The sequence below is a fragment of the Schistocerca americana genome, chromosome 5 (assembly GCF_021461395.2).
Source record: "Schistocerca americana isolate TAMUIC-IGC-003095 chromosome 5, iqSchAmer2.1, whole genome shotgun sequence".
NCBI lineage: Eukaryota > Metazoa > Arthropoda > Insecta > Orthoptera > Acrididae > Schistocerca > Schistocerca americana.
The window spans coordinates 441,854,347-441,877,672 of NC_060123.1; the positions used below are offsets into that span (position 1 = coordinate 441,854,347).

General features: G+C 41.0%; 1 protein-coding gene across 1 annotated transcript in view; it reads left to right on the forward strand.

The window, feature by feature from the left end:
- The window catches only part of LOC124615295 (COP9 signalosome complex subunit 2), a 95,989-nt gene that overhangs the window by 10,674 nt on the left and 61,989 nt on the right, over positions 1-23,326 (forward strand). Inside the window, exon 3 of the mRNA XM_047143081.1 lies at positions 10,620-10,745. Coding sequence (XP_046999037.1) covers positions 10,620-10,745 — 126 coding nt within the window. The remainder of the gene's footprint in view (positions 1-10,619; positions 10,746-23,326) is intronic.

The window sequence follows — 23,326 nt, forward strand, 5'->3', positions numbered from 1 at the left end:
GTTTCTCTACCTCTTTCTGTAAATACTCAGAGCAGTTGCATGTGAACATTCGACTAGCTTCACTGTTTGAGATACTCATTCACAGGCTCTGTATAATAATATCTGCCCTTTGTCAAAGTTGTTTATTTCAGTGGATTTCCCCTTCTGTAGCACATATTGTTGCTAGGGGGATCTCCTGTCCGTGTTTGCTCTGCCTACATACTATTATTACTGCGTCACATGCCCGCGGCACCAGCAGGTGGCATCCAACGTTGCAATAGGCCCCGGTCATAATGTTTTGGCTTATCAGAGTGTACCATTCATGCAAGGCACTGGTGAGTTTGCTCTTTAGTGCCCTCGCCCACATATTGTCGTCATCATCGTCGTCTAATTATAAGGCTTATGATTGTATGGGATAACAAGCAAAATTTGTTACTGGATTGAGACTTTTTGGTAGGGAGGACACAGCAAGCTGTCTTGGAAAGAGCATTATAGACAGGTGTAAGAATAACTCGGTGTCCCCAAAGCAAGTGTGTTGGGAAACTTATTGTTCATGTTGTATAGTAATGACATTGTGGATAACATTAGGCTAATAGTAAACTCAGACTTTCTGCATGTGATGTACTCTCTGAAAGAAGCTGTGCAGATATTCAGACATAGCTTGATCAGATTTCAAAATGGTGCAAAGATTTGCAACATGCTTTAAATGTTCAGAAATATAAAACTGTGCACTTCATAAATAAAAAAAAAAAACATAGTATACTATGACTGCAATATCTGTGAGTTGCAGTTGGAATTGGTTAACTTGTACAGATACCTGGGTGTAAGCTTAGTGTGGATACAAAATGGAATGGCCACATAGGCTCAGCTGAGGGTAAAACAAGTGGCAGGCTTTGGTTTATTAGTGAATACTGGGGAAATGCAATCAGTCAGCAGGGGACTGAGACAAATTACTTGTGTTCCCCAACATAGAATATTGCTCAAGTGTGTGGCTTCCATAATAAAAAGGACTAACAGGGGATTTTGGATGGATACAGAGAAGGGCAGCGTAATTAGTCAAAGGTTTGTTTGACACCCAAGTGTGTCATAGAGGTGCTGAAGAAACTGAACTTACAGAGTTCTGAAGACAGATGTAAACTATCCCGAGAACTTCTGCTAACAAAATTTCAAGAACGGGCTTTAAATGATGACCCTAGGAATATACAGGGTGGGTGAAAAGTTGTGCCCTAGTTTTAAATGCCCATATATATTTTATTAATGAATATTTGCATACAGAACAAGTTTCAGTTGGTTCTCATGACCATGAGAATATGTGAACTGCGCTAAAATCCCACATATTCTCCTGTGTTGTCATCCAAACAACGTAAACATATAGGAATGTCATAAGTTGATTTCTGTGGGAAAGTCACAGGTACATTTTCAAGGACAAATGAGGTCCTGTCCTCTAATTCATCCAGTGTGTGTGTGTGTGGGGGGGGGGGGGGGGGGGGTTCTGGGTCTGTTTGGTATACCTCTTCTCTCGCCAAACCCCACAGTAAATTGCAAGAGGTGAGGTCGGGCTTCTTGGAGGCCATTCTTGGGGTCCCTGCTGTCCAGCCAATATCCTGGAGAGTATTCGTTAAACCCTTTTGCGGCTCTACCAGGCGTTAATCCAGTCCCGTCTGGATTATGGGAGCCTGGCTTATGGCTCAGCATCCCCATCTGCATTACGGGTGCTGGACCCAATTCTCCACAGCGGGATGCGCCTTGCCACTGGTGCTTTCCGCACCAGCCCTGTGGACAGCGTACTAGTCGAGGCAAGTGTACCTCCACTGCGGTTCCGACGCCAACGTTTGCTGGCCGCTTATGCTGCCCATGTTCTAAGCTCGCCCGGGCATCCAAACTATCGTCTCCTGTTCCCGCGGTCGGTCGTCCGTATGCCAGAACGTCGGCCCCGGTCTGGTTGTACAATAGCGGTCCGCGTCAAAGAGCTTCTCTCTGGGCTTCAGGGTTTCACTGTTCCACCTCCTTTCCGGGCTACTTTGCATACACCCCCATGGTGTGTTCGTCGCCCTTGCCTTCGGCTCGACTTGGCACAGGGCCCTAAGGACTCAGTCCCTCCAGAGGCCTTCCGCAGCCGCTTTTATTCCATCCTGGCCACATATCAGGGCTCTGGTGTTGTTTACACTGACGGTTCGATGGTTGCTGGTCGTGTCGGATATGTGCTGACTCTAGGGGACCATTCCGAACAACGTTCCTTGCCGGATGGCTGCAGCGTTTACACTGCTGAACTGGTCGCCATCTTTCATGCCCTAGAGTATATCCGCTCCTGCTCAGGTGAGTCCTTCGTTATCTGTAGCGATTCCCTGAGTGGTTTACGAGCTCTCGACCAGTGTTTCCCTCGTTCTCGTCTGGTGATGGCTATCCAAGAGTCTCTGCATACTCTCGCCCGTTGCGGCCGCTCTGTGGTCTTTGTGTGGACCCCCGGTCATGTCAGTATCCTGGGTAACGAACATGTTGACCGCCTGGCGAAAGAGGCCACCAGTAAGCCATCTCTGGACGTTGGCCTCCTAGAGACTGATTTGCGGGCAGTCTTCCGCCGCAAAATCTTGGCGCTATGGGACGATGAATGGCGCGAACTGACAATGCGCAATAAACTCCGTGCTGTCAAGGAGACGACGGCTGTGTGGCAGTCATCCCTGCGAGCCACTCGCAGGGACTCAGTAGTTCTTTGCCGGCTCCGCATTAGCCACTCCCGGCTGACACACAGTTATTTACTGCGCCGGGAGGACCCTCCTCTATGTCGCTGTGGGGCGGCTTTGACAGTGGCCCACATTTTGATGGCCTGCCCCCTTTTAGCTGTGGTCAGGCAGACATTTGCGCTACCTGCTACGCTCCCTGCCCTTTTAGCAGACGACTCCACTATGGCTGGCTTAGTTTTACGTTTTATTCGGGCAGGGGGATTTTATCATTTAATCTGAGTGTTTCTGTTTTCTCTTATTGTTTTGTGTTGATTCTGGCCTTTGGCCTATGATTTTAAACTGCTTTTTTAATGTGTTTCTAAGTGGTTGGCTTTTCCTTTTTTATTTCTATGGTCGGCCAACCACCGTCACACTCTGTGTGGTTTTAGTTCGTTTTGTCTTTTCTTTGTCTCAGTTTCTCTTGTTCTCTATCGTCTGTGATCTATTCTGTTCCTCGTTTTTATTCTCTGTGGGTGTTCTTTGTATTTGGAAAAGGGACCGATGACCGTAGCAGTCTGGTCCCTTTCATCCCCAAAACCAACCAACCAGTATTCGTTAAGTCAGTCATGAACGATGCTGTCAAAATAAGGTGGTGCTCTGTCTTGCAGAAAAAGGAAATCTGCAACATTGTCCCACTGTGTTGTCAGTGTCCTTACGTATTCATTCAGCACCTGGTGATCCTGGTTCATGGTGTCTTACAGTATGAATGGGCCAGTGAGACAATCCATTGTGTACTGCACCAGACTGTCAATTTTGGCCAACTCTGTGATTTTTCAATTGCTATTCCTGGATTTTTCTTCCCAATAATGGTAGTTGTGTGGATTGATGAGGGCCCCAATTTGAAACACCAACTCATTGTTCCAAATAATGTGCTTGAACAAATAATTTGTTATGCCATGACAGCATTATTTCCCCGTATACCATCTGCCTGTTATAGTCCTTCTATGATAACTTCTAAGTATAACGAGGTCTCCAGAGCATGTCCTTTAACACAACATTCTGAGAATGATGGATGAAGGGCAACATGCAGATTCCATATTTCTAGATTTCCAGAAAGCATTTGAGACAGTGCCCATTGCAGGTATGTGCATATGGAATAAGTTCACAGATACTCAAGTGGCTTGAAGACTTCTTAAATAATAGAACCCAGTATGTTGTCCTTGACGGCGAGTGTTCATCAGAGACAAGGGTATCATCAGGAGTGCCCCAGGGAAGTGTGATACAACTGTTGTTGTTCTCTGTATCCATAAATGATTTGGCCAACAGGGTGGGCAGCAATCTGTTGTTGTTTGCTGATGGTGCCGTGGTGTATGGTAAGGTGTCGAAGTTGAGTGACTGTAGGAAGATAGAAGATGACTTAGGCAAAATCTTCAGTTGGTGTGATGAATGGCAGCTAGCCCTAAATGTGGAAAAATGTAAGTTAATGCAGATGAGTAGGAAAATTATACCTGTAATGTAGGGATACATTATTACTCGTGTCCTGCTCGACACAGTCAGATATTTAAATATCTGGGCGTAATGTTGCAAAGTGATAAAAAATGGAATGAGCATTTGGGAACTGTGGTAGGGCTCATATCGAGGCATACAGAAGTTTTTTCCCTCACTCTATTTGTGAGTGGAACAGGAAGGGAAATGACTTGTAGTCGTACAGTGTGCCATCCGCCACGCACCGTACAGTGGCTTTGGAGTATCGATGTAGATGTAGAACTTACACTGTGTGCATGTTGATTCCATTCGCTTGAGCTGACTGGAGTGTTGATTTATCAGGACCTAGTGTGCAAATGTCCTTCACTGCCACTACATTTTCTGGAGGTCACACCGAATGTCATCATCTTTGTGGTTTATCAACAACTGAGCCAGATGTCAATAGCTTGGTGTGATTCCTAATAGTTTCAGCATCAAGTGTGGTCTGAGGGCCATGAACACCCGTCACAATCGTTGAACAAGGGCTAGATCACCACACTTCAAACCACGAAGCAACCTGGGTGAACTCTTGTAAAGTTAACTTTCCTTCCATCTCGTCATTCACCATAAGTAGATGCTATGGATGGTCAAAATATTCTCAGGTGTCTTGTAACTAAACACAACTATATTCATTAATAAATATCAACAATCGCAAAACTTATGGGCATCTAAAACTAGGGAGCAAAGTCTCACCCACCCTGTACTACAAACCCCCTATTTATCACTCCCATAGAGATAGTGAGGATAAGATTAATTACAGCATGCACAGAGGTATTTAAGCAGTCTTATCTCCTGTGCTCCGTACACAAATGGAACGGGGGAGGGAAGGGGGGGGGGGTGTTTACATTGGAATGTACCCTCTGCACTGCCATCACTTCAGTGATTTGCAGAGTATAGACATAGATGCAAAGATGTTTATAATGGTGGTAGAGATTTGTTAGTGTAGCGTATGACATGTAAATTGTATTTGCTTTTCTTGTGAAGCTGTGTACTGGGTTCCTACGATTAAGCTAAATAATACTTTCCTTAGTATAGACCAGGCAACTATAAACACAGTGGTAAATGCTAGTTGTTTAGAACACATCACAGTGGTGTAGAGGAAGTTGAGACGAATGAGTTGATACAGGACACTTCTGGAAACTACCACAACTGGCATGCACAAAGTTTTCACTGTTCTCTTGCTCTCATCATGCAAACTATTGATCCTAGAGAAAAAATGAATAGGACTTTTACTGTAGGAAATTTAATGTAGTCTAATTTTGTGTTGTGATAAGTTTTCACCACAGACTGTCATTTTAAATTTATTAAAGAAAAATGGAAAGAAAGGTGACCTTCAAACCACCTCCCTCCCCCTCAAACCATCTAATCAGCCACCACTGGTCAGGATTTTTAGTACGTTGTTTGTAGCACTGTACAAAAATTTGAGACTACACTAATTTTCCCATATTCGACCTTCTTTTGATTTTCATTGACTAGACAGTTGTTAAGCCACTGGCTTACTCATAGAGTTACAAATTGTAAAATTGACATTTATGTAGCTAGTGACTTTTAACAGTACGAAATGAACAATTAAATTGCATTGTTTGTCTGGGCATCTTACCATGAAACTACAGTGCTTTTAAGGGTGATTTTGGATCGAATTGTAAATTTACTTAGTTTTTGCACAAGGTTTGTTGTATTTCCTTGTTCTCATGGGAAAGTAAAATTAATGGTGTTAACGTAACAGCCAACTAAGCCGATGGCGTAACAGCCCAGCAGGTGATGACAAAAAAGGTCGAATGTTGGAAACAATTTGCGTAGTCACAAAATTTTGTACAGTCCTAGGAGGGAGTGCCATGAACAACATACTAAACATCCTTTCCAGTTGGGGTTGGAGGGGTGAGCATGGGATGGGGTCGCATTTAAAGGTGATGTTTGTGCATTTTTCTGGAATAACTCATAAAGAATGTGGCCTCTAGTGAAAACGTATCCCATTTCAAAATTAAAGTACATTAAATTTCCCAAAAAAAAAAAAAAAGTCTTACTCATTATTTCTCTAAGACCAAGTTTGCACAAAGAGAGACTATTGAAAATCTCCTGTGGCATACATGCATTGTAACTTAGGTCGTTTTTTGTATGCCAGTTTGTCATAGTTTCCTGGCTTGATAAAACACAAATGTATTGCACCAGATTGCTCATCTTGACCTGCTCTTTACCACCATGGTACATTGTATGCCCCCCGCTGAAGGGACTTGTGGCTCTTTCATGAGTTCGTGTTGGGTGCACATGATGCCCCAAGGTATTGTAGCCCTTTCAGCCCTTTCCTCCTTCCAGGGCTGTATTCCCTTCCCTGTTCTTCTCTCTCCCTGTCCCCTCTCCATGCTCTATGTTCCATCCTTCCCCTCTCTTTGCTCTCTATTCCATCCTTCCCTCCTCCTGGTTTCCTTGCTTACATCGGCCTGGCTATCCTTGTGCTTTCTGGCACTCCTGTTTGTTTGTTTGTTTTTTCTCTCTTTTTGTTTCATTTTGACTTTTTTTGGTTCCCCTTTGGGGGTCTCGCCTCCCCTTCTAAATTTTCTTTCTGTAGTGTGAGCCAACTGGGGAAGGACACTTTGCTTAACATCTTCGGTGTGTGGCCTTCTTGTCTCTTCCATCTTTTCCTCGATGCCAATGTCCTATAATGTTAGATAGCATGGAAGCCAGTCCAAGTGGTGGAGTCAGTATGTACCATTATGGTTGAGCCCTCTGACAACACAGGGATGACGCTTCGGATACCTAAGTCTGAGTGGAGCATCGGAACTCCCAGCAATAGCCGCCTTGTCTGACAGTCCTTTGCTAGGTTGTGTGGCAACCTTGGAAAGAGCCTCTGATCAGTTCTGGTATTGATGTGCTACGACTATAAAATGTGTTAAGCTTCAATCCGGCTGTTCCTCTCTGGCCATCTCTTTAGTTGACAATGGATATTTTATTGCTGCTTCTTATACTCCTGCATCCTTCCCTTCCCTGGCTACACACTGGCAGGTGAACCAGGGTCGCCAGCTTAGGGTGAAACCCTTTCCATGCTACCTGTCTGCACCAGGACTGATGTGGACACTTTCATCACCACCAAGCCATTATTTTTTGTGGATACTGTTGAAGACAAGTTTGGCATAGTGGATTGTCTGAGATGTTGTCAGGTTTGCTTTTGATCAAATGTGCTTCTACCATCCAATTGGCGGCCCTTTGTGCCTGTGACCATTGTAGCAACAACTGCATGTCCATTGTGTCTATTGTTGACAATTGCCTTAATGGTCAAAATCTATAATTGTGAGTCTTACTGTTGTGCCTATCTGCAACTCAGATTCTCCGTTGTATGGGGAGTAGCAACTTTCGTTCTCATAATATTGTTACATTCCGTCCTGGATTTTCCATTCTTTGAGTTGGACCTCTTGTATTTGAATATCATCCCATCCTTGTTGCTGACGGATGCTTAGCTGACAATTGATCCCATTTCGTGTTTATTCAATGGAATTGTAATGGATGCTACCATCACCTTCTGGCATTGCAATCCTTTATTTCCTTTTACTCAGCAGCTTCTGTTGTTCTCCAGGAATCTGTTTTCTGCTGCTCACCCATCAAATCTTCATGGGTTTACACTGCAGTCATGGTTTGCAATCTCTATCCCCCTCCTAACAGGCCACCTATGCCTGATATCCAGACTTCCCAACTTCAGCAACTACCCCCTCCCTTCTTCCTCCTTTGGGTTTTAATGCCCATCACTCCTTATGAAGCAGCACTTTTCATCTAATCGGGGTCCCCTCGTAAACCAGTTTCTTGCAGACTGCAACCTTTTGAATGATGGTTCCCCTAGCAATTTCAGTGTCACTTATGACACTTCTTCTGTCATAGATCTTTCGCCCACTTTCCCTTCCCTGCTCCTTTCATTACACTGGTCACCACATTATGACCACTGTGATAATGATGAGCTCCCGTTGATTCTCTCATTCCCTTCCCACCTTCTGTTGGTCAGATTGCTCCACTGGGCTTGCCATTGCACTGATTGGCTTCTATATACCCCCAGGTTGTGTTCACCCCCGTTTTATCAGGTTTCATTGATGTCAGTTCAATTATTCACGTTGCCAGCATTGCCATCCCTTACTTGACTGGCTCCTTTCATTGCCGGTTGGTCCTGTGGTGGAGCACACTTTTTGTCATCACCATCTGTAATCGTTGTTGGGCCTTGCAATGCCGTAAACAGCATCCGTCCTCTGCCAATCTTATTACCTTTAAATGTCTTGTTGTCAAAGCCTGTTACTTAATCAAACAGAGCAAGTGGGTGTGTTGGGAACATTTTGACTCTTCTGTAGGTTCTTCTGTCCTCTCATCACTGGTGTGGGGTACGGTCCGCACCTTCAAAGATTGCCAATGGCAGTTTCCATCCCAGGCCTTGTCCTTCTGGGTGGCCTTTGTAGGGATCCATCGGTTCTCGCGGAACATGCTGCGATCCATCTTGCAATAGTGTTGGCATCAGTCTCCTATCCAGCTGCCTTCCTCCTCTGGAAACAATGGGCTGAAGCTTCCCTCTTAAGTTGTATCCCTTGTCAGGTGGGGTTCAATAGGAAACCATCTTCTGGATGGGAACTTCTTCTGTCCCTCTCCTCTTCCCATGATTCAGCCCCTGGCTCTGATTCTATATGTAACCAATTTAAACGACTGAGTCCTCCACAGTAGCAATATTTCCTCCAGTGTTTAATTGTATTTGGCTCAAAGTCATCTGATCCTCTCATTAGAGAGTCAGGTTGTGGTTCCTGTCCTTAAGCCTGCTAAGAATCTGTCATCCCTCAATAGTTACCGGCTTGTCAGTCTAACCAATGTCCCCTGAAAGTTATTTGAATGGATGGTGGCTTGTCAGCTTAGTTGGGTCCTCGAATCTTGGGATATTTTACCTCCTTAGTTGTATGGCTTTAGGGAGGGGTGGTCTCTGATAGATCATCTGCTTTAATTGGAAACCACAGTTCAGTAGGCCTTTTCTCAGCACCGCCGTCTTATCACAGTTTTCTTCGCTCTTCATAAGGCCTATGACACAGCTTGGTACTATAACATCTTACTTAGCCTCAGTGAGTGAGGTCTTTGGAGCCCCCTCCCAATTGTATTCACCAGTTCCTGTCCCACTAGTCACTCTGAGTTTGGGTTGCCAAAGTTCTTTGCTCTCCACGGACCCAGAAGAATGGTGTTCCACAGGGCTCGATATTAAGTGTCCTTTTGCTCATTGCTATTGATGTTCTCTTGGCCTGTCATAGCACTGATCACCCCTGCTCTGTATGTGGATGATTGCTTTATTTGGGCTGGTTCCCACTTGGTGGCCTCTGCGTAACAACAGCTCCAGGTACCATCTGGTACACATGTGTGTGGACACACTCACATAGTTTTAAATTGTATGCCCCCTATTAAATCATGGGTGACGCATTTGTTGCCGTATTATGATCAGTCCTGACCAGAGCTCTACACAGATGTTCAGTGCCTGACTGTGGTCCCCCAGTTCCTTTTCTTGAGTCTTCTTTTTGGCAACAAGGTAACTTGGTTGCCTCATATCTGGCTTCTGAAAATTTGCTATCTCTGTAAACTCAATGCCCTTCGCTTCCATGCCCACACCTCTTGAGGTGCGAATCATTAGACTCTTCTCTGCCTTTATCGGGCATTAATTCTGTCCTGTCTGGATTATGGTTCCACACTGCTGCTCTTGGACCTGGTCCACCATTGTGGTATCTGTTTAGCCAAAGGTGCCTTTCTCACTAGTCCTGTCTATAGTCTTCGGGTTGATGCTGCCAGCAATAATATAAAAGTTTGTATATTCTTAATGGAAAGTAAACAAATTTGCTTGTGTAATAATCTTTGCTTCTCTGGATATTCTGGAAAACTACTGCAGATACATGTCTCAGACATGTTTTATTCGATTCACCAGACCAATGACAACAAAATAAATGGAAAGCCTGCTTTACTTTAACCTCGTACAGTTTTGTGATGGCTTTGTGTTAGCAAAGTGGCTACATTTCTGGCAAAATCTTTTATTGCCCATAACTCCGTAACTAATCATTTGCGGACCTATGTTTATATGAACTTTTTTCCTTTAGTTTTACTTGTAGAATAACATAGTAAAATATTTGCCTATCTTCATGAATCACCCTGTATTTGTAGTCTTCATTGTTATTATTAAAATTGAAGATCAAAATTTCACAAAATTCTGCCCTCCCTAAGACTGATATGCACTACGAAAACCATAGATAGGATACAAGATATTTAAAAGCAGCATATGTGGATTATCTGTTCAAAATTTTAAGAATGCTTTTGCTGCTGTAAAGGTTGGCTGTTAAGACATAACGGAGTAAAGTGTTGCTATTATAATTACTAAAATTATCCATGTAATCAAGTATGGATGTTGCAGTAGTTGTTTTACATATTAATTAAATTGATATTTTCTTTCATTTATGTACATTACAGGGAAACTACAAGGAAATGATGGCACGATACAAACAACTTCTAACGTACATAAAGAGTGCAGTCACTAGGAATCATAGTGAGAAGTCAATCAATTCTATTTTGGATTATATTTCCACATCCAAAAACGTAAGTAATTCTGCATACCACACTTTTCCTCAACTATTATTTCATTGTTGTTGTTGTGGTCTTCAGTCCAGAGACTGGTTTGATGCAGCTCTCCATGCTACTCTATCCTGTGCAAGCTTCTTCATCTCCCAGTACCTACTGCAACCTACATCCTTCTGAATCTGCTTAGTGTATTCATCTCTTGGTCTCCCTCTACGATTTTTACCCTCCACACTGCCCTCCAATGATAAATTTGTGATCCCCTGATGCCTCAGAGCATGTCTTATCAACCCGTCCCTTCTTCTTGTCAAGTTCTATTCAATACCTCCTCATTAGTTATGTGATCTATCCATCTAATCTTCAGCATTCTTCCATAGCACCACATTTCAAAACCTTCTATTCTCTTCTTGTCCAAACTATTCATCATCCATGTTTCACTTCCATACATGGCTACACTCCATACAAATACCTTCAGAAACGACTTCCTGACACTTAAATCTATGCTCGATGTTAACAAATTCCTCTTCTTCAGAAACTCTTTCCTTGCCATTGCCAGACTACATTTTATATCCTTTCTACTTCGACCATCATCAGTTATTTTGCTCCCCAAATAGCAAAACTCATTTACTGCTATAAGCATCTCATTTCCTAATCTAATACCCACAGCATCACCCGATTTAATTAGACTACATTCCATTATCCTCGCTTTGCTTTTGTTGATGTTCATCTTATATCCTCCTTTCAAGACACTGTCCATTCCATTCAACTGCTCTTCCAAGTCCTTTGCTGTCTCTGACAGAATTACAATGTCATCAGCGAACCTCAAATTTTTATTTCTTCTCCATGGATTTTAATTCCTACTCCGAATTTTTCTTTTGTTTCCTTTACTGCTTGCTCAGTATACAGATTGAATGGCATTGGGGATATGCTACAGCCCTGTCTCACTCCTGTCCCAACCACTGCTTCCCTTTCATGCCCCTCGACTCTTCTAACTGCCATCTGGTTTCTGTACAAATTGTAAATAGCCTTTCACTCGCTGTATTTTTACCCCTGCCACCTTCAGAATTTGAAAGAGAGTATTCCAGTCAACATTGTCAAAAGCTTTCTCTATTTCATTATAAATTCAAAAATAACACTTCTGCTTACCGTATTTACTCGAATCTAAGCCGCACTCGAACCTAAGCCGCACCTGAAAAATGAGACTCGAAATCAAGGAAAAAAAATTTTCCCGAATCTAAGCCGCACCTGAAGTTTGAGACTCGAAATTCAAGAGGAGAGAAAAGTTTTTGGCCACACCTCCAAATCGAAACAAAGTTGGTGCATTGTAATATGAGACACAATTTAGGTCGAATAAATGACGATACAGCTACAGTAGTTTGGTTCGATTCATAAGCTTAGCAGTTAAGCTGTACCAGGTAGCCATTGCTATGCGTCAGTCGCTCCGTCCGTATTTATACGGGTACCCTTCCTTTTTCACGTGCTTCGTCTGGTTTGAATTGATTGCTTATTTTTCTTTGATCTGATAAGTGCCATTCTCTTTGTTATAGGTGTTTACGTCACTCTAAGCTGAAAATGCATTACTGTACTGTCATACATTGTTTATCGCATTCTGATAATGAGTTTACGGCCTGTCGCCGCTTGCGGCATAGCTTGCTTTTGTGCGCGCTGCCGCCGCTTACAATTTTAAAAACAGAGGAATCGTCTCATTATGGAAACAATGGCAAGAGACTGCTATTTGTTGTTACTATGCTGCTGCTTTCTTTGATAATGATCAACAAGAACCAAATAATAGACTGCGTATGATAGAAGATGTTCTGAACGAGAGTTTAGCGAAAATTTTTCTCCGTTTGAAAATCTTTGCAGACGCCTCTTTAGTACATTATATTCTGCACAGAAATTAGTCATCTTAGATTTAAAAATCTAGTCAATTGCCGTGCTTCAATTCTGACTGTATGACTATTAGGCATAAGAATACGAATATAAACATGACATGATATGTATATTCTTCCGCATTTGTTGTTGTCTCACTCTAGTTTCGTAGTTTATTAGGCAGACAGGATTTAAATGAGATAGCAGCAAATACGAAAGAATCCATGGTAAAATGTTTATATACGTATTATTCTTATGGTGAAGAGAATACTGCGTGTGATTCACAATTCATAGAAGTTCCTATTAGCAACCATCTCTTCTCACAGGTAGGAAAAAATTCAGAACGTTGAGTTGGCCATATTGAGAAACATCCCAGTCTTGCCAGTCGGATTTTCGTAGTACATTGAAATGCTGCTACATTCGAAGATGAACAATACGGAATTTGTATTTGCTTCATTGGATAATGTATGAAAATGAAGTGGTTGAAACTCGGAGCGGAGAAAAAAGCTCGTCTTCCACCTTTTTTTTTAAATTTTTTTACTGACGCAGAGGTTTTGGCGCCAGTATTTATCTTTGTGCCTGCAAAGCATGCCTGTGCAGCGCTACACATATTCGAAGGCAGAAGTTAGTTGTGGCAGCACCTACCAACATTTTTCAGAGCATCCGCTTACTTTGCACTCGATTCTAAGCCGCAGGCGGTTTTTTGGATTACAAAAACCGGAAAAAAGTGCGGCTTAGATTCGAGTAAATACGGTAGTTGGATTTAATTTTGTTGATTCTTAAAGTGACACTATTAAAGACGTATACTACTGGTAAACAAATATAGTTACCATGTATAATTGTTTCTCTTGATTTATTGGCATGCATGTTTACCAACTTATACCTCATGGTAGTTAAAAATACATCATAAATTAAACAGGTTTATTCATTACTGTTCCCAAAGAGTACAGATGTAGAGAAATACGGGATGCAGCAGAAGACTACTAAGAAACTTCTAATAAGATTGGTGAAAATTGCAACAGGAAAAGGAGAGCTCTAGTGGTAGGTAGGAGTCATGGGAGGGGTGTAAGCCAGCAGCTACCATTTTTGAAATTAGTAAAAAGATAACAAAATTAATAATGACAAGTCATTAAAGACACCTTGGATCACTACAGGTATTAGTACTGTCACAGCATGGAAAAAATAAATAATGGCCCAGAAATGTTGTAATATAAACAGCACTGTAACATACTATAAAAAAATCAAGGGATGTGCACATCTTGTAAGAGGAGCTACCTTTATGATAAGTTCTACAAAGCTGCCTGCAGAAAGAAAATGAAAATTTTCTGTGCACAGACATCAAGTTGCAGTGTCAGGTTGTCTTAATAATAAGAAAACCATCTTTGGATTACTGCCATTTGCAATAATTTGAAACATACTGCAATAAAAAGAATTGAACAAACAGTTTGCATTGAAATTAAACAATGTTCATACTGTCATTTTATACTGATGACCATAAAAGATAAACTCAAAATTGGTAATGTTTATGCAAGTATCAAAATTTACAGCACCGCTATAAAAGTGTCAGGTCTGTTGTTCCAATGTTAACTGCTTAACTCATCAACTGCTGACAAATGGAGAAGTGTCAACTAGTAAAAATAGTAGATAACAAAAGGAAGGATGCAGAAAATAATGAAACTTAGGCGACACCTCACTACAGTAATATTGCATTGATAACACATTTCTGATGATGATTCTTGATGTTGTAGTAGTAGAAGAGTTTGTGAAACACTAACAAACCTTGGAAAAAGGTGTGTTCACAGAATTGCTGGCATGTCTTTGGAGCTGCTACAGGAGATGACAATATATGAGCTTTCGGTGGTGGGGAGGGTTCCAGCTAGCTAGCCACTAGGTTGGTGAATTGGCTACTGTCGCACTGGAAGAGAACTCAACACCGTTAGCTCATATTGCCACCAGCTAAATGTGTTTTTGATGGCTCCAGTCAACCACAGCTCAGACAGCACTCACAAAGGCTGGAAAAACTGCAAGTGCAGTATTCATGAAGCACCACTATTTCTTTATCACTAAACTCGACACTAATCTCGGCTACAAAGAGGGGCTGCATGTGCCCTTAGTAACCTGTATCCTTCTTGGAAAGCATTGCAACAGAGAATTGCAGATCAGACAGACTAGGCAATGAGAGGCCTGATACCAATACCAGCACTGGGGAAGTATGTAATGGAAAAGAACTGAAAACCTCAGAGCTAAATTCAATACAGCAGTCATGGAATACAGAGGAATATCTCCTATAGATGCTGTGAATTCCCAAGCACAGCATCACCATTATACCAGAGTACCTGTCACAAATGCACTTAAGTTTTGACGGAGTTTAGACAGTTGTCTATGCAGCAACACATTTAAGCAGGTGGAAAGATAGTGCCAGTATATGAACAATGTATTGAGACTACATACCGCCTTGGAAAAGATGTCTCACTAATAATACAGGAAATTTTAGGCAGGCTTTTCTAACAGTACCCCTGGGAGGAGGAACACTCTGGAGCATTACATGCAGAGTCTCGGAGCCTATGTGGAAGGGAAAGCAAACTCACTGTGCCCGGGACACGTTAAGCCACAGCTGACGCAAGAATTCTGTGTTCAGTGGCAACTACGGTCGGTTGTGGGAAGTCCTGTTCCTCAATTGAAGGATACTTTTTTTTTTTTAAATTGAGAGAGATGGACGTCCTGCAGTGCCTCATATGTCACAAAGTATTTAATTCTGCTAAGAAGTACTTCATACAGTGTCATTATGCACATCTCCACACAGCCCATTACGAACAGATAGGAGGTGAAACAAGCAAAGAGCTTGTAGCCAGCCTTAAAAATGACATACCTGGGGATGTAAGTTTAAAAAATAGTTCTTAGGTCAGAAGTTATAGAAATAAACAGCATAGTTCATGTACTGTAATGAGTTTATACTATTCAGGTGAATGACAGTGAAGAAAACAGAACTGAAGCAGCAATTTGTGCAAGCTGCAAAGTTGCTCACATTATTTATAGTGATGAGTGGCAAGCTGTTTTCTGTGCGGCTTTTGTAAAATTGTGCATGGTAACAATTGAAGAATGTTTGTTTCAAAGGCAGCTGCAGGTAATCGAAGGGGTTTGCCTTTCAAAGCATACAGTGTTTCGTCGAATCCTTGACCTCGAAGCGAATTTAGCCACAACTCACAAAAAAAGTAAATACCTTTGTTGCATTTTCATTAGCACTTGACAAAGTCACTGATGTATGTGACAGTGCTCAACCTTCAATATTTGTGCATGGTGTCAATATGGGGCCGGATGGGGTACCATTCGATTACACTGCAACAGGACTAGATATTTTTTTTAGCTGTCGATGAATCAGTGGACATTATGAATTTGCCTCGGGCTAAGCTCCATTCTGTAGCCACGGACAGTGTGCCACAAATGGTGGGGGGTGTCATCAAGGTTTGGCTTCTCTTTTGAAAAGAAAACGCGTGAATGGATTAGGAAAAAGATATTGGACTTTTCACCAGAAGGCAGTGTGTGCTGAAACAGTGGAACTAAGTGGTGTAATGAAAGTTGCGGTCAGGTGTGTGAATTTTGCATGTCATCGTGATGTAAATCATCACCATTCCAAAGGATTCTTGAAAGATGAGGAAACATAGTGTGGGGCCATACCTAAACACAGCACAGTTCATTAGCAGCACAGTTCATTAGCTGAGTTGACGAGAAGTGCTTGATGTTTTCTTTGCCATTAGTGAGGAAATTAATCTCTTTTTGGAAATGAAAGGGGAAAAAATTAGTTGCCTAAACGATGTTAAATTGACACCGGACATAAATTTAAATCTGTCATTGCAGGGTAAAGAGTAGCTAATAGTTGACATATACAACTAAATCAGTGTGTTCATAGGAAAGTCAAGTTTGTGCGAGAGGCAGATTGGTAAAGGAATTTAACTTTGTTCAGTTGTCACACTTATTTAAAATTACCTGATGGTACCAGTTTCAGTGATTATCAAGCTGAGATAAGGCAGCTCATCATATCTTTTGAATCAAGATTTTGAGAGCTTGAATTTTTGAAATGGAAATGAAATTGTTCTGCACGCCTTTATCAGTTTCACACAATGATTTACCATCCTCGCTCCAGTTGGTAGTTATTGGTCTCCAAAATTCAACATTGCTGAAAAACAAATACTACAGCAGACTGGATTTCTTATGGTGGTATTGTTCATTACAGCAAAAAACATTTCCGAAGCCCCACAAAAATGCCACACAGATCATTTGCATGTTTTGATTTTACATATTCTAGTGAGAGCTTTTCTCTGCAATGAAAAGAATAAAAACCAAGGAACAATCTTTTCTTCAGGATGGGACACTGAAGGCTATCGTCCACATTAACACTGCAAACACTTTGATGCTTGATACTTCCACTCTTGTTGTGGAAAAAAAGTGTAATTTCAGATGCCCAACAAATGTATGCAATGTCATTTAAAATAGTTGTTTCTTATTTATTTTCTTAACTTCCCATTTCCCCAAGGTAGCATACTGTTATCTCGTAGCCATTAAGAGTAAGACTTTGGCAATCATTTGAGGTGCGGCAGGCAGGTCGAAAGTCTTGCCCTGCAACTACTATGCCACAGGCTGCTGGCCCATTTGTTCACAGCAAGTGACAACGCTCTGCAGCTCAGCACAGGGCTCTTAAGCTGGAACAGCCTGCTCTGTGTGGAAAAAAGAAGTGAATTATGACCCAATTGACATCTGGATAAAAGTGAGAAGGAAATAGTGAAACAAACGTAAGAAGTGGAACACAACACCATCACTATATAAGTTGCCACTGTGGCAGTAGCATAAACATTTAGCTGGAAAGTGCCAGACCCAAACAGTATTCAAGATGTCTAGCTTAAACTCTTCAACCTGACTTAAGACTATCAGGTTCAGTACCTTTGTTCAGCAGCCAGATATTATCCTCAAGGCCAGGCACGATATACTTTCTGCCAAACAGAGAGCATGACAAATACTACTAACAACATGCTTAAAATTATTTAATTGAATAGATAAAAAATCTACTCACAAAGTGGCTGCAAAACACACACATAAGACTGTTGCGATTGGTAAACTTTTGGAGCCAGTGGCTCTTCTCCAGGCAGAAGGGATGAAGGGGATGGAAGAAGGGTGAAGGAAAAGGACAGGAGAGGTCTAGCAAAAGAAATAGATTTCGGGAAAGTCGCCCAGAACTGCGGGTCAGTGGAGACTTAACCATACTAGATGGGAAGGAAACCACATACTTATGCACATTGTAAAGTGTTCACTTTATGTCTAAGGAATATGCTGGATATACATTTGATGCAAATAAAAATACTAGCAGAAGAACATAAATGCTAGGTGAAGGAATCTAAATGTTGCAAAGAACAACCAATCATAGATTCGGTCATTGTAGAGTGCGCAGCAAATAAAAAAATAAATAAATAAAAAATAAACAATTTCAGCTTACAATGATTATAAAAAGAATTTGACTCTGTTCCATATTATTACAGATTTGCAGATTTTGTAAAATAAACAGTTCAATCACCACCGCACTGGAATTGTGGTTTATTCATCTCATGCAGTACATTTGCGATCCATTTGGTTTGCATACAGGAGACATGTCAAAAATTTATAATACAGTTAAGGGATTTTTACATCAATAAATAATAGGACTAAAATAAATAACACTATAATGATATTTCTTGGAATATGTAATACATTCTATCCATCTCAAATTTCCAGTTCGTCATACATGAATTCAGCCACTGAGTAATAACCTTTTGGTATCAGTGCCTCATATAGCTTTCTGTTAAGTGGACCTAAATTCATCTGCGTTAACTTGTTCCCTTTTAATTTATCACAAATTCCCATGCATTGCGGTACCTGGGCATATAGTCTGAGGTGGTGTGTGGGGGGGCATAAAACATTCTCATCCGTTATGAAGCAATATCTTCAGCTCAAAAACAACAAAATAATAATAAGTTAATAACAAAGCAAATTAGGTTCATGAGAGGCATATTTCAAGGATGAAAGATTAAGCCAATTTTGGTTATTTTTAGCACTTCAAAAGTTCTCCTCTGTATCCAGTCCAATTGGATATGGGTTTATCATCGAAAATATCAACTGCTTAAGCTGTATGTTAAATCATCTGATGTACATGGATGACACGTATCTGCAGGCCTCAACAGGTCTACACTCAGACGGGATAGGAACTGAAATTGAGAGTAGCAGAGCAAAATCTGAAATGCTGAACTGTGTTCAAATGTTCCTTTACAAATGGAAAATCCTAAGGTTTTGCCAAAGTTTAAATCTTGTAACACTGCAAAGATGACCGATAGATATTAGTGTGAGTGATGTTGGTGGAAAGCTGAAATAACTATTATTGAACAAAGCTCCAGAGGCTAATGGCATACCTATCAGATTCTATACCAAATTTATGGCCACGTTAGGTTGTCTCTTAACTATAATATACCATACATTACTGAAGTGTAAAACTGTGCACAGAATTTGGAAGAAAGCATAGGTTACACTCATCTGTGAGTAGAGTATCAGAAGTGATACATTAAAGAAACATTCAATATCGTTGATTTCCTTCTGTTACAGAATTTTGGTATGTATTCTGATCTCGGATGTAATGAGGTATCTTGAACAGAATGACTCCCTTCATCCCAACCAGCATGAATTGGTTACGGAAAAAGCTGCTCATGCTTTTCCCACATAGCATCATGAAAGCCATAGATCAAAGAAATCAGTTAGGTGCTGTATTTCTAGACTTCCGGAAAGCATTTGACTTGATACTGCTCTAACTATAATTAATGAAAGTATTATACTGGATATCAAAAGAAATTTGTATCTGGATTGAATATTTCTTTGAGAAGACACAGCACATTATTTTGACAGGGAATCATTACAGATATACTGTGTGGTTATAATTAAAGTGCAATTATTCACAGAGGTTCAGTGTGGGATGCAATTATGGTACATCAGTGAAACTTGATAGTATTCCAGTGCATTAATGCAGGTTACACTGGAAAAAATTGGTTCAAATTTTGGCCAATACGTGCAAGTTTGGCACCGCAAATGCTAGAAAAACTTGTGGAAATATTTCCATATGCAATTGATTAGGAATGGGACATGGGTAGAAAAGGTTAAACAAGTGAAAAGGGCATAATGTTGATTTTATTATTAACCTTTGCTTGCACAGTTTGTTTAATATGAGCTCTGGAGATATCGAGGATATGCTGAATCTGTAAAACTACGTGATCAACAGTTGCTTGCAGCAGCTCCAGTGGTATCTAAGCAATGTCCCTGATGATGAGTGTTCTTTTAGGTATTCCCCCAGCTAAAAGTCACATGGATCAGGTGATCTTGCAGGCCATTAATCTGGAAAATCTCTAGAGAGTATGGAAGCGTGTATTAAGCAGATTGTTCAGTGGGTGAGGACATGAGGAGTTGTCCCATCCTGCTTGAAAACAGTGGTTTCCACACAGTAGTGCTCTCCCAAAGTGGGAATCAAATGTTGCACAAAAACGTCTTGACAACATGCAGACATCACAGTACATCTGACTGGGGCCTATGGTTGTATTCTTTTCGAAGAAGAATGAACTGAGAATAAATATGCTTGTGAATCCACACCACACAGTCAAATATAATGAGTGCAGTTGCTTTTTATACACAACACACAATTTAACAGTACTCTAAATTTGCCAGTGCTGTGTATTATCTGCAACCTGCAGTGTTGTAACATGTACCTCGTCACTCCATAGAATACTGCCGAGCCACATGGTCATCAATTTCGATCTCTGCCAGGAATCGAGGAGCAAATCCAGAATGTTGCTGCAGATCATGAGGTTTCACTTACTGCATTGTCTGGATCATGTGCGGGTGCCAGTGTAAAATGGACCACAAAACTTGCCGTACTGTTGACCATGGGATGGACAATTCTCGTGACACTGCACGAACACAAGCACCAGTATTTCGGGAGCACGTGCTGCATCATCAGTTACAGCAGTAGCGACCTTGTCAATAACTTCCACTGAGATTGGACACCTTAGTCTTCCAGGTGCCACACCAAGCTCACACATGTTTTCAAATTGCACTATCTTCTCCTTTAAACCATTTAATAACATTGGGCCTCTCCTCGGACCTTTCAGTCAGTGGTACTCTCTCACTGCAGCACCGTAATTGGCGCTGTTCACATAAAACGATTTCACTGACAGTGCACGGTCTGTCTTCTTGATAGCCATACTGTTCACTCGTGCTGTGGCATGTCAAATGACAGCTTGGATGTCATACTATCATATAGTGCCAGAGTTGCACCTGCTATTGGAACTAATTTTTCTGCAGTGTAAATAAGTTCCGTATAATGCATTAGCACATCTACCAAGTTTTGGTGCCCTACAATAACTACAGCCCACAATGGGCCTCTGTGTGTAAATACACTTTGATTACGACCAACTGGTAGAAGGATACTGATCAGACGATGTTAAAAGCAGCGTTGAAGAAAAACATTGTCAATACTTAGGTTTGCAAAGTCTGCCTAAACTCTGGTAGCAAGCTATCCTGTAATATCTTATAACGATTTTCAGGTGCTTCATTCTTTTAAAGAAAATGTCCAAATTCCGCAACAAGTTATTCATTTAAGGTTCAAAATTAAAGAATTACGACAGCCAGAAATAGAAATGTACTTAAATCCGACCCGAATTACTGTGATCTACAGTCGATGCTCTGTTACAATATACGAGTTTCACATTTGGTCTTCTTTATTTTCAGTGGATTTCTAATAAAGGAACTGCTCACCAACTATTCCATAGATGAATGTGAAACATGCCACGCGGAATTCTACAAAGGCCGAAAGTTCACACATATTTATCTTTCCAACTAAACACTTCACAAAGCTGAAGTTAACACAATCTGTCCGTAAATGAAACTGCTTTTGCGTCAATACCATCCAGACGCGAAATACCAGTAACTTCCTCATTTTACTCATAACGTAGATGGACACATCCAACATGACCTGTACGTCCAATAGCTAGCCAATGACTCCTTCCTTCCAGGGCTTATAACTACTTGATAGAGTGCAGGAAGTGCTTTACTCTGATTGGTTGTTCAGAATGACTAACCAATCGAAACAATCCTTAGAGTTCTATCTCGCGCCAAAACTGTCCTACGCCAATCAATATTCACAGACGCATTTTCGTCACTTCATCATGCAAATCTTAATAAAATGTTTAACAAAACCAAACGAAAAGAAAACTAATCTTGAAATGACTTTAGAAAATCATTACTCTGTGTATGTCTATTCTGGCTGCCTTCTTACAAAAGCAAGTACCCTTGGACATACGTCACAGCAAGGTAGGGAAATTACAGCTTTCATTGCAACTGGTTGCTTCACACTTTCTCATGACATAGTTACGCAATGTTTAAAATCAGATAATATTGAATCTTTACATATGTCCCACATGTACACTCTCACTCACTCTTGTATTCACACAACAAAACAAATAGTTATTAAATAAATATTAATCCTTTCTGAATTCTTTGACACGAAAATGAGAAATAGTGAATGTTTTTAATTATAAAAAATCTGCCATTTATTGAACTTCAGTAATAGTTCCAAATGATACTAAAAGACAGACTGCTCTAAATCTGAAAGTATTTTGGCTATATATCTGAGATTTTAATACCACCTTCCTTTTAATGACAAAGGGCTGTATATTGGCTTTCAACAAAATTGAATAATATTTAATACTGTTTATTTAGATTCTTAGGGAGCCTGAATATTCTGTCACTCAAACTAACAAAGGTTGCGCTTCCCATGACTAGTCTAGTTACAGCCAACGGCACCAAAGCTACGAGCCTGTACTTCAAAGTAGCTTACTGCAATAAAATGCTATTGTGTATTGACTCTCGACGTTACAGTATCCTCATCATTTTTGCAGATGGTGCAGCTATTTATTGTGAAGTTCCATCTGAAAAAAGCTGCATGAATGCATAGGTAGATCTTCATGAAGTTTCCAAATAGTGTGACAGTCTGCATCTTGCTTTTAGTGGACATAAATATAAAAGTTGTGTACTTCCCAAAATGGCAAACATAATAAAGTGCTGTTGTTGACATTGATATCTTCAGTCCAAAGACTCATTTTATGTAGCTCTCCAAACTAGTGTATCCTGTCCAAACCACTTTCTCTCTCCATAACTGGTGCAGTGTACGTCCATTTGAACCTGCTAACTGTAATCAAGCCTTGGTCTCCCTCTACAATTTTTACTCCATGCTACCCTGCATTACCAAATTGATGATTCTCTGATACTTCAGGATGTGTCTTTATCAACCAAGCCCTTCTTTTAGTTGAGTTGCGTTATGAATTTTGCTGCTCCCCAATTTGATCCAGTACATCCTCATTCTATGCCTACAATATCAATGAGTCACAGTTGGAATTGACGAACTTGTGAAATATCTGGATGTAACAAATGGTTCAAATGGCTCTGAGCACTATGGGACTTAACATCTGTGGTCATCAGTTCCCTAGAACTTAAAACTACTTAAACCTAACCAACCTAAGGACATCACACACATCCATGCCCGAGGCGGGATTCAAATCTGCGACCGTAGCAGTCGCGCGGTTCCGGACTGCGCGCCTAGAACCGCTAGACCACCGCGGCCGGCCTGGATGTAACAACTTGCAGGAATGTGAAATGGAACAGTCACATAAACT